Genomic DNA, 12,819 nt, shown 5'->3' with positions numbered 1-12,819 from the left:
CTCACCAGTCTATAATTATCTGAATTATCCCTGCTACCCTTCTTAAACAAGGGGACAACATTAGCAATTCTCCAGTCCTCCGGTACCTCACCCGTATTCAAGGATGCTGCAAAGATATCTGTTAAGGCCCCAGCTATTTCCTCTCTCACTTCCCTCAGTAAATTGGGATCTGGGGACTTGGTGTTGGGGACCTGGGGACTTGTCCACCTTACTGTCTTTTAGAATACCCAACACATCTTCCCTCCTTATGCCGATTTGACCTAGAGTAATCAAACATCTATCCCTAACCTCAACATCAGCCATGTCCCTCTCCTCGGTGAATACCGATGCAAAGTACTCGTTAAGAATCTCACCCATTTTCTCTGACTCCACGTATAACTTTCCTCCTTTGTCCTCGAGTGGGCCCACCCTTTCTCTACTTACCCTCTTGCTCCTTATGTATGAATAAAAGGCTTTGGGATTTTCCTTAACACTGTTGCTAAAGATATTTCATGACCCCTTTTAGCCCTCTTGATTCCTCGTTTCAGATTGGTCCTACATTCCCAATATCTTCCAAAGTTTCGTCTGTATTCAGTCGCCTAGACCTTATGTATGCTTCCTTTTTCCTCATAGCTAGTCTCACAATTTCACCTGTCATCCATGGTTCCCTAATCTTGCCATTTCTATCCCTCATTTTCACAGGGACATGTATGTCCTGCACTCTAATCAACCTCTCTTTAAAAGCCTCCCACATATCAAATGTGGATTTACCTTCAAACAGCTGCTCCCAATCCACATTCCTCAGCTCCTGCCGAATTTTGGTATAGTTGGCCTTCTCCCCAATTTGGCACTCTTCCTTTCGGACCACTCTCGTCTTTGTCCATAAGTATTCTAAAACTTACGGAATTGTGATCACTATTCACAAAGTAATCCCCGCTGAAACTTCAACCACCTGGCCGGGCTCATTCCCCAACACCAGATCCAGTATGGCCCCTTCCAGAGTTGGACTATTTACATACTGCTTAGAAAACCCTCCTAGATGCTCCTCACAAATTCTGCTCCATCTAGACTTCTGACACGAAGTGTATCCAGGTCAAGTTGGGAAAATTAAAATCTCATATCACCACCACCCTGTTGCTCCTACATCTTTTCCATAATCTGTTTACATATTTGCACCTCTATCTCACGCTCGCTGTTGGGAGGTCTATAGTACAGCCCCAACATTGTTACCGCACCGTTCCTATTTCTGAGCTCTGCCCATATCGCCTCACTGCTCAAGTCCTCCAGAGTGCCCTCCTTCAGCACAGCTGTGATATAGAACATAGAATAGTACAGCACAGTACAGGCCCTTCAGCCCACGATGTTGTGCCAACAATTTACCCTAATCTAAGATCAACCTAACCTGCACCCCTTCAATTTACTGCTGTCCATGTGCCTGTCTAAGTCGTTTAAATGTCCCTAATGACTCTGACTCCACCACCATCCACCAGTGCATTCCACACCCCCACCACTCTCGGTGTAAAGAACCTACCTCTGACAACTCCCCTACACCTTCCTCCAATCACCTTAAAATTATATCCCCTTGTGACAGCCATTTCCACCCTGGGGAAAAGTCTCTGGCTATCCAATCTATCCATGCCTCTCATCATCTTGTACACCTCTATCAAGTCACCTCTCTGCCTTCTTCGCTCCAGTGATAAAAGCCCTAGCTCCCTCAACCTTTCTTCATAAGACATGCCATCCAGTCCTGGCAGCATCCTGGTAAATCTCCTCTGTACCCTCTCCAAAGCATCCACATCCTTCCTATAATGAAGCGACCAGAACTGGACACAATATTCCAAGTGTGGTCTAACTAGAGTTTTATAAAGCTACAGCAAAACCTCGCGGCTCTTAAACTCATTCCCCAGTTAATGAAAGCCAACACACCGGACACCTTCTTAACAACCCTATCAACCTGGGTGGCAACTTTGAGGGATCTATGTAGGTCCTCTCTGACCAGTAATGCAACTCCTCCACCCATTTTACCTCCCTCTCTATCCCGCCTGAAGCATCGATATCCTGGGATATTTAGCTGCGAATCATGCCCTTCCCTCAACCAAGTCTCAGTAATAGCAATATCATACGCTCAGGTACTAATCCAAGCCCTAAGTTCATCTGCCTTACCTACTACACTTAGAACATAGAACAGTACAGCACAGAACAGGCCCTTCGGCCCTCAATGTTGTGCCGAGCCATGATCACCCTACTCAAACCCACGTATCCACCCTATACCCGTAACCCAACAACCCCCCCCCCCCCCCCCCCCAACCTTACTTTTATTAGGACACTACGGGCAATTTAGCATGGCCAATCCACCTAACCCGCACATCTTTGGACTGTGGGAGGAAAACCGGAGCACCCGGAGGAAACCCACGCACACAGGGGGAGGACATGCAGACTCCACTCAGACAGTGACCCAGCCGGAAATCGAACCTGGGACCCTGGAGCTGTGAAGCATTTATGCTAACCACCATGCTACCCTGCTGCTACCTTGCATTAAAACAAATGCATCTCAGACCACCAGTCCCTTTGCGTCATCATCTGCTCCCTGCCTACTCTTCCCCTTAGTCACGCTGACTCATGATCTAGTTCCTTACAGGCTTCAGTTACTACCTCCTTACTGTCCACTAACCTCTTCATTTGGTTTCCACTCCCCCTGCCACATTAGTTTAAACCCTCCCCAACAGCGTTAGCAAAAGCACCCCCAAGGACATTGTTCCAGTCTGGCCCAGGTGTAGACCGTCCAATTTGTAGTAGTCCCACGTCCCCCAGAGCCGGTCCCCAATGTCGCAAATCTGAACCCCTCCCTCCACCACCATCTCTCAAGCCACACATTCATCCTGCCTATTCTTTCATTTCTACTCTGACTACTACGTGGCATTGGTAGCAATCCTGAGATTACTACCTCCGAGGTCCAACTTTTGAACTTGGCTCCTAACTCCCTAAATTCTGCTTGTAGGACCTTATCCCTTTTTTTTTTAACCTATATAATTGGTGCCTATATACACGACAACTGGCTGTTCACCCTCCCCCTTCAAAATGTTCTGCAGCCGATCTGAGACATCCCTGACCCTTGCACCTGGGAGGGAACATACCATTCGGGAGTCTCGTTTTCGACCACAGAACCGCCTATCTACTCCCCTTACAATTGAATCCCCTATGACTATAGCCCTTCCATTCTTTTTCCCGCCCTTCTGTACAGCAGAGCCAGCCACAGTGCCATGAACCTGGCTACTCCTGCCTTCCCCTGGTGAGCCATCTCCCCCAACAGTATCCAAAACGGTATACCTGTTTTGGAGGGAGATGACCGCAGAGGACACCTGCACTGCCTTCCTGCTCTTTCTCTGCCTTTTTGTCACCCATTCCCTTTCTCCCTCAGCAATCCTAATCTGTGGTGTGCCCAATTCGCTAAACGTGCTATCCACGACCTCCTCAGCAACGCGGATGCTCCAAAGTGAATCCATCCGCAGCTCTCGAGCCGTCATGCGGTCTAACAAGAGCTGCAACTGGACACACTTCCCGCACGTGAAGGAACCAGGGAGATCAGCCACATCCCCGAGTTCCCACATTGAGCAAGAGGGCCTGTAGCCATCCGGGATGGCCACTTCCAGAATACAAAATGGATGATCGCAATGACTGTCGGGAAATATGGACAATGTTAAGAAAGCAAGCAGACACAGAACCTGTATGCACATTGGAGAAGGCAACTCCCAGACGAGACTGAAACTGTAGGTCAATTAACATATTGATGGCCCATCTCAAGGAACAAAGGAAAGACACTCAAGCAACCGATCTAGCTCCAGACACCCCGGCGCCAGTTCCCCAAACCGAAAGCGTAAACTAAGCAAGGCCAATTGCCACCTAACAAACGCTCAGCCATCAGGGCACCAACCCCTTTATTGGTCAAGATCAATACCAGTGATCAAGATGCAGCCCAATTAAGCGGGGCCAAGTTCAAGGCCTGCCCAAAAGCGCGCGAAGCCCCTTCGGGTATAAGAAGAAACCCCCGAGAGAGAATCGCTCTCTTGGACTCGGCTCTCACATTGGAGAGAGCAGTCCACCAGCTGCACCAGAAGCAGGTAAATCCAAGGTCAACGCTCGCTACCAGATGGACGCCCTTAGCTGTTCTCCTGTACCACTTCGAACCCAACGACCTCAGATCCGAACAACGGCCATTGTTCCTCTGACTGAGTGGGCACCCGAGGTTAAGTATAGGCATTAGCGTTAGAGATAGTTTAGTTGTAGTATTTTGTGCATGAGTAGATATTACTGTGTGTAAATAAATATTATTGACTTTGAACTAACTAACTGGTGTATTGGCTCTTTGATCAGTATTCGGGTTTGAATCTTGTGACGGTATCGAAAGATACCGGCCGACTCTGGAGTAAACGTAATTAGGACTAAGAAAGGCGACCATATTGACTGCCATATTTATAACCAGATAAATATAGCAACAGGCCTCCCCGACCAGACTAGTTACATGGAATGTTCGTGGACTGAACGGGCTGGCTAAGAGAGCCCGTGTGTTCGCACACCTGAGACAGTTAAAAGCAGACGTGTCAGGAGACACACCTAAAGCTGGGAGACCAAATTAGATGAAAGAAGGGATGGGAAGGGCAAGTGTTTCATTCAGGACTGGACTTTAAAACAAGGGCTATCCTGATGAACAAAAGGGTGACATTCGAGGTGGGGAAGATGGAGGCAGACCCGGTAGGCAGATTTGTTATGGTTAGTGGGAAGCTAGAGGGAATGGCAGTGGTGCTGGTGAATATATATGCCCCAAACTGGGATGATGTCGCATTTGTCAGGAAGGTGCTGGGGAAGATCCCAGACCTTGACTCGCACTGGCTGATCATGGGTGGTGACTTTAATACGGTCCTGGACTCGAGATTGGACCGCTCGAGTGCTAGCTCGGGGAAACTATCAGCAATGGCAAAGGAACTGCAGGGTTCATGGAGCATGTTGGAGGGGTAGATCCTTGGGGATTTGAAAGACCAAGGAGCAGGGAATATTCATTCTACTCCCATGAACACAAGGCGTGCTCCAGGATAGATTTCTTCATGCTAGATAAAACACTTAGCGGGGGTTGAGGACACGGAGTACTCAGCAATTGTGGTTTCAGATCACGCACCACACTGGGTAGAACTACGGTCAGACACGGCAATGTCCCAGCACCCACAGTGGAGACTAGATACAGGGCTGTTAGCGGATGAGCAGATCTGTGAGCGAGTGAGATAGGCCATTCGGGGGTACATAAAAATCAATGACACGGGAGAGATTGCGGCTGGGGTGGGCTGGGAGGCACAGAAAGCGGTTATTCGAGGGGAAAGTACTTCGATTCGAGCCCACAGGGATAAAACTGAGCCGTCGGAGCTGGACAGGTTGGTAGGAGAAATCTTACAGGTGGACAGGAGATATTCAGAGTCTCCAAATGAGGAGCTCCTGAAGGAGCTCAAATGGAGTTTGGGCTCCTTTCCACAGGTAAGGCGGCAGGTCAGCTGAGGAGGGTAAAAGGGGCAATATATGAGCATGGGGAGAAAGCTAGCAGGATGCTGGTGCATCAACTGAGGAAACAGCAAGAGAAATAGGGAAAATAAAGGATATGAGGGGGAAGATGGTGATGGACACGGGGGCAGTGAATGAAGTGTTCCGGGAATTTGATAGCCAGCTCTACGTGTCGGAACCCCTGGTTGGGGAGGAGGGCATGAATCAATTCCTGGGGAGGCTAGAGTTCCCGAAGGTAAATGGGGACCTGGTGGAGGCCCGAGGGGCCGATTGGGCTTGGGGAGGTGATAGGTAGACTGGGGGGGCGATGCAATTGGGTAAAGCCCCGGGACCTGACAGATTCCCAGTGGAACACAGGGTCTCTCTCTCTCTATGCGGACGATTTACTGCTTTATGTCATGGACCCAGTGAATGAAATGAAAATCGCTTAATGTCACAAGTAGGCTTCAATTAAGTTACTGTGAAAAGCCCCTAGTCGCCACATTCCGCCGCCTGTTCGGGGAGGCTGGTACGGGAAGTTGGGGGGGGGGGGGGATGACCGAAATTATGGAGCATTAGGAGAATTTGGGTGATTTTCAGGCTATAAGTTAAATATGGGAAAGAGCGAGATGTTCGTGATCCAGGAGCTACCTTTTAAAGTAGTTGGGAGGAGTTTTAGGTATATGGGGATTCAAGTGGCCAAGGGTTGGGGGCAGCTTCACAAGTTAAATTTGGGCAAAGCATTGGACCAAATGAGAAGGGATTTCCGTAGATGGGACATGCTCCCACTGACGCTGGCGGGGAGGGTTCAGACGGTGAAAATTATGGTCCTTCCGAGACTTCTTTTCTTTTTTCAATGTCTCCCGATTTTTGTCCCAAAGGCTTTTTTCAGAAGCATTAATGTGGCGATATTGAGGTTTATATGGACGAGTAAAACCCCGAGAGTAAGGAAGGCATTCCTGGAACGGACCAGTGGAGAAGGGGGCTTGGTTCTCCCGAGCTTTATTAACTATTACTGGGCTGGCAACATATCGATGGTCAGGAAGTGGGTAGTGGGGGAGAGGTCGGTCTGGGAGCGGATGGAGGCAGCATCCTGCAAAGGTATGAGTCTGGAGGCTTTACTGACGGCGCCCCTGCCGTTCTCGCCGGCTCGGTACTCAACAAGTCTGGTGCTGGTGGCAGCCCAAAGAGTGTGGGGGCAATGGAGGCAGCATACGGAGACTGGGGCGTCAGTGCGGTCACCGATCTGTGACAATCACCGATTTGTCCTTTGGGGGGGGGGGGGCTTTAAAGTATGGCAGCGGGCAGAGATTGAAGGGTTTGGGGATCTATTCATCCAGGAGGGCTTTCCGACCTTGGAGACATTAAAGGAAGAGTTTGATTTGCCGGGTGGGAATGGGTTTCGGTATCTTCAAGTGCGGGACTTTATACAGAGGCAGGTTCCAAGCTTTTCTCGCCTCTCCCTGAGGGGACTACAGGATACAGTGCTGTCAAAAACAAGGGTTGGAGGTGGGAAGTTTCAGAGACATACACGGAATTGTTAGAGTGGGAAGGGGCCCCTATCAGAGAGGTGAAGAGGAAGTGGGAAGAGGAGCTAGGAGGGGAGCTAGAAACTGAACTATGGGAAAAAGCCATGAAAAGGGTAAATGCATCCTCATCCTGTGCTAGACTTACCTTGATTCAGTTCAAGGTAGTCCACAGGGCCCACATGACGGTAGCCCAGATGAGTAGGTTCTTTCAAGGAGGTGGAGGATAGTTGTGGACGGTGTGGGGGTAGCCCGGCCAACCACGTTCATATGTTTTGGGCATATCCAAAATGGAGGGAATTCTGGCAGGGGTTTGCAGATGTTATGTCAGAAGTCCAGAAAGGTAGGGTAGCTCCGAGTCTAGAATTGGCAATAGTCGGGGTGTCGGAGGATCCGGCGGCAAAGAGGGGGAGGGAGGCCGCTATCCTGGCCTTATCCTCCCTGATGGCCCGGAGACAGATCTTGCTGAGATGGAGGGACTCGGAAACCCCAAAGTCAGGAGCGCATGCAGGTCAGCGCTACGATAGGGTTTCTCAGACTGGAGAAAATCAAGTTCGCTCTGAGAGGATCAATACAGGGATTCGCCCGGAGTTGGCAGCCGTTCATCGATTTCTTCAACAAAAATTGAATGTCAGCAATAAAGGGGGAAAGGGGAAAAGGGGGAGAAGGGAAACAGGAGGCATGGTAATGTTAAATAAGGACAGGGGGCTCAGTATATGGGGACAGGGCGGGAGAAGTGGGGGGCATGGTTTATTGTTGTTGTTTTTTTAGGGGGTATTTTGCGCGATGATCCGCGCGTTTGTTTTAGAGATGTCAACATGTTAAATTGTGAAAATTACAAATGCTTCAATAAAATATTTTCTTTAAAAAAAACAGGAAGGGCGGTGGGTCAGCTGCGGCGGGCAAGGGGAGGTGCAGTATGAGTATGGGGAGAAGGCGAGTCGTATGTTGGCCCACCAGCTGTGGCATCAGGCAGCGCCAAGCAAAATTCTCAGGTGATAGCGGAGAGGGGGGAATGTGGTGTCGGACCCAGAGACGATAAGTAAGCTGTTTAAGGGCTCAACCTATCCCTATGGGCCTTGAATGGATCTCCCGGAGTTGGAGGATGGGAAGAAGCAGGCACTAGAGGAGCCGTTGGGGTTAAAGGAGGTGATGGAGTGTATCGGTAGGATGCAAGCGGGAAAGGAGCCAGGGTCGGATGGGCTCCCAGTGGAATTTTATAAGCAGTTCACGATGGAGCTCGCCCCCCCACCTGTTGGGCATGTTTAGTGAGGTGGTGGGAAAGGGCGAGTTGCCAGCTATGTTGATGCAGTCATCGAAAAAGGGGAAGAACCCATTAAACGGTGGGTCCTATAGACCCATTTCACTGCTGAACACGGACGTGAAAGTCTTGGCAATGGTGTTGGCATGTCAGCAGGAGGTGTGTGTGCCGGAGGTGGTCTCCGAGGACCACACAGATTTTATGAAGGGGAGGCAGCTCTCTAGTAATATTAGAAAATTGTTGAATCTAATTATGGCTCTGTCGGGGGGGGGGGGGGCAGGCAGGTATCAGATGTGATAGTATCCATGGACGCGGAGAAGGCATTTGACCAGGTAGAGTGGAGGTATTAGTTTGGAATTTTGGGTCCGCTTAGGTTTGGACCGAGGTTTGTGGCATGGGTGGACTGCAGTATGCGTCCCCCCCATGGGAAGCATACGAACAAATGAGACGAGCTCAGGCTTTTTCGGGTTATATAGGGGACGAAGCAGGGGTGCCCACTGTCAACGTCGTTATTCGCATTGGCAATTGAGCCCTTGGCAATGACCTTCTGGGCCTTGTTTTGAGTGGCGGGGATTGTGGGGGGGTACCAAGGGGTGAGTTCAGGTACTGACAGGTGTGGGGCGTGGCGCAAAAGGAGCTGCCTTTGTTCCCCCAATTACCAGAGTACAGGCTACTGGAGAAAATGCTGCTCCCAGATGAAGTGGGGGAGGGAAGGATTGGGGGGATAGATATATATATATATATATATATATATATATATATATATAGTGGCTGGAAGCGCAGGGCAAGACATTAGTGAAAAGGATCAAGCGGAAATGGAGTGGGAGGAGGAGCTGGGATTGGGGACTCTGGTGTGAGGTGATGCGGCAAGTGGACTCAACCTCCCCCTGCGCAAGAATGAGTTTGAAACAATTTAAAGAGGTGCACAGGATCCACATGACTCGGGCTCGGATGAGTGGGTTTTTTCCAGGGGTAACAGATGGATGTGAGAAGTGTGAGCAAGGGCTGGCAAATTATGCTCACATGTTCTGGGGATGAGGGGGGTTGGAGAGTAATGGGGAGGCAGTGTTCGGCACCCTATCAAGGGTAGTAGGGATAGAGGTGAAGCCCAACCCCATGCTGGCAATCTTTGGGGTGCAGAGGTGCTGGAGGAAAAGGTGGCCGATGCTGTGGCCTTCGCCTCTGATTGCCCGACAATGGATTCTTTTGAATTGGAGGTTGGTTACACCACTGGGGTTATGGCTTGGCTCGGGGATTTATATGAGTTTCTCCAGTTGGAGAAGATCAAATTCGCCTCAAGGGGATCGGAAGAGGGCTTCGAGATACGGTGGAATTAATGTCTGAACCACATGTAAATTGACATAGGGCAAATAAAATAAGGAAAATGAATGCATGGCAGAAATGGGTTCCAGTTCATGGGGCATTTGCACCGGTACTAGGGAAAGCGGGATCTGTACCGTTGAGAAGGGTCTACACCTAACCATTGGTTCTTGCGAGCCATGTTAATAGAGGAGAGAGGTTTTTAAACTAAATAGTGGGACAAGGGATCAAATTTGGGAAGATGTAATAAATCAAAGAGCGAAGACAAGATAAAAGAGAAAGGTCTTATTACAGGAATGGTAAACAGAATATGATAGGAAGTGATAGAGTGTACACATCTCATAGTAAATCAACAGATGAGATTAGAGGTTATAAAAAGAATAAAGGGATAAATCTAAACGCTCTGTATCTGAATGCACGTAGCATTCGATGAACTGAGTGCACACAGAAATAAATAAATACGATTTGATAGCCATTATGGAGACATGCCTGCAGGAATATTGAATATTGAAGGTTACAGCATATTTAGCAAGTACAGGAAGTGAGGAAAGGAGGAGAAGTGGCTCTGTTAGTTAATGATGGTATTAGCACAATAGAGAGGTATGATACAAGTTCAGGAAGTCAGAATGGGGAAAGAGTAGGTGGAGATGAGAAATGTTAAAGGCAAGAAGTCGCTAGTGGGAGTTGGGTAAAGGCCTCCAACAGTAACCACAGTCAGGTGCAGCATAAAGGAAGAAATAAATGGATCTTGTCAGAAAAACAGTGATAATCATGGGCGATTTTAATCTACATATAGACTGGAAACATCAGATGGGAAATGGTAGCCTTGATGAAGAGTTCACTGAATATTTTCAGGATTGTTTTAAAATAGCATATTCTGGAGCCAACCAGAGAGCATTGTTTCTAGACATGGTATTGTGCAACGAGTTAGGAATAATTAATGATCTCATTGGTAGCAGTGACCATAATATAATCACATTTTACATTCAATTTGAGGGAGAGGGACGTACGTTTGAAATAGTGTTTTTAAACTTAAAGAGCAATTAGGAGGGAAAGAAAGCTGAACTGACTAAAGTGAATTTGCAAAGGAGGCTAAAGGTAGGTCAATAAAGATGCAATGGCAAACATTTAAGGGAATATTTCAGAATGCACAGAATAATTACATTACAACGAGTAAGAAAAAGTCCAAGTTATGGACCCGCTATCCTGGTTAATCAGAACAGTTAAAGATAGCATCAAACTTAGTCATAGCATACAATTGTGCAAAGACAGGGGGAAGGATAGAAAATTTGACTGAATACAAGAAAAAGCAAAAGGATGATGAAAAGATTAATACAAAGGAAATATGATAGGAAGAAGAAAGCATATTAAATGGATAGTTTCACATTTCCCACATTATACTCCATTTGTCAAATCCTTGCCCACTTAACTTCTCTGTCCCTTGTTGCATCCTAATGTCCTCTTCACAGCTTAGCACAGGGCTAAATCGCTGGCTTTGAAAGCAGACCAAGACAGGTCAGCTTCATGGTTCAATTCCCGTAACAGCCTCCCCGAACAGGTGCCGGAATGTGGCGACTAGGGGCTTTTCACAGTAACTTCATTTGAAGCCTACTTGTGACAATAAGCGATTTTCATTTTCATTTCATTAGTAAATTTGGGTGGGTATAGAGGGACATGGGCCAACTGCGGGCAAGTGGGACTAGCTTAGTGATAGAAATTGGGCGGCATGGTCAAGCTGGGCCGAAGGGCCTGTTTCAATGCTGCATGACTCTACAACTCTATTGGCAACCATCCTTTCAATCCCTTCATCCAAGTCATTCATATAAATTGTAAACTGTTGCGATCCCAGCACTGATTCCTGTGGCACACCACTCGTTATATTTTGCCAACCTGAAAAATACCCATTTATGCTACTCTGCTTCCTATTAGCCAGTCAATCTTCTATCTATGTTATCTCCTGCAACATGAGTTTTTATTTTCTGCACAAATCTTTGATGTGGCACTTCTATCAAATACCTTCTGGAAATCGAAGTGCAATACATCCACTGGTTTGCTTTTATCCATAGCACTAGTTACCTCCCCAAAGAGCTCCCAATAAGTTGGTTAATCATGATTTCCCTTTCACAAGACCATGTTTACTTTGCCTGATTATCTTGAGCTTATACAAGTGCCCTGGTGGTAAATGGGGTGCCAAGTGGGCTGCTTTGTCCTGGGTGACGTTGAGCTTCTTGTGCTGTTGGAGCTGCACTCACCCAAGCAAATGAAGAATATTCCATCACATGCTTGACTTGTGTCTTATAAATGATGGACGGACTTTTGGAGTTGGGAGGCAAGTTACTCACCACAGAATTCCAAGACTCTGACCTCCTTTTGTAGCTCCTATATTTATATGGCTGTTCCAGTTCAGTTGCCAGTGGAGGTAACCCATCAGATGCAGATGTCTGAACACTCACGCTAATAATGTTCTCCACAGGTCAGTGCTGCAACAATTCTCCCAGATAGTGTCCTGAGCCCAACTTCATCCCTAACCACCCCCATCATAAAGTCAAAAGTGGGGATGTTTACTGACAGACAGTGTTGACGACTAGAAACTCCTCAGATATTGAGTAGTCTGTGCTTGCATACAGCATGACCTGGGCAACATTCAAACTTGGACTTTCATTCATTTAATCTAGCCTCAACCCAGACAAATAGAGTTGAACGGAAAAGATTTTTAACTCCACTGCAAAACAAAACATTATTGCTTTTACAGCATACCTGACCGTTCTGGTTGGATCTTCAATGCCAGTTGTGTTACGAAGTCCAGTGGTAGTTGAATAACTTCCTAAAATAAAAGATAGGGTGCGTGGGGTTATATTTCTATACTTCATTGTTAAATAAAACATTTTTTTTACAATTTGTCAATGTCTAACATCCTTGAGACAATAAGTATTAAGCTCCCTGACTTAAAACTCTACTGTAATTAGCATTTACTTTCACTATATTGTTGATTGGACTGCTAAATAAGCTTTTGAACTGAGGTCACTAATACTTTACTTAGTCAGATTAGTCAGAAATAGTTCACGGATGGAATTTTGCATTGTTTTGTTTATCAAATGTGAAGTAGGGTTAGAGGTAGATACTATGTCCAACATTGAAACAATATTATTTAACAAAATTTGTCTCAGAGAAAATATCTAGCCAGCTTTTGTCTGGTTTCCTTTTCATTTG

The 12,819-nt window shown here is 47.2% G+C and overlaps 1 protein-coding gene across 3 annotated transcripts in view; it reads right to left on the bottom strand.

Annotated features, from left to right (window-relative positions):
- The window catches only part of ippk (inositol 1,3,4,5,6-pentakisphosphate 2-kinase), a 120,735-nt gene that overhangs the window by 51,729 nt on the left and 56,187 nt on the right, over positions 1-12,819 (bottom strand). For all 3 annotated transcript variants that reach the window (XM_038812589.1, XM_038812590.1, XM_038812591.1), the window contains one exon: positions 12,367-12,433. In XM_038812589.1, the coding sequence (XP_038668517.1) occupies positions 12,367-12,433 (67 nt within the window). The remainder of the gene's footprint in view (positions 1-12,366; positions 12,434-12,819) is intronic.

This window comes from Scyliorhinus canicula, chromosome 11 (genome assembly GCF_902713615.1).
Source record: "Scyliorhinus canicula chromosome 11, sScyCan1.1, whole genome shotgun sequence".
In the NCBI taxonomy this organism is placed as follows: Eukaryota; Metazoa; Chordata; class Chondrichthyes; order Carcharhiniformes; family Scyliorhinidae; genus Scyliorhinus; species Scyliorhinus canicula.
The sequence above is the reverse complement of the archived record's forward strand: the minus strand, read 5'-3'. Positions and strand labels throughout refer to the sequence as shown.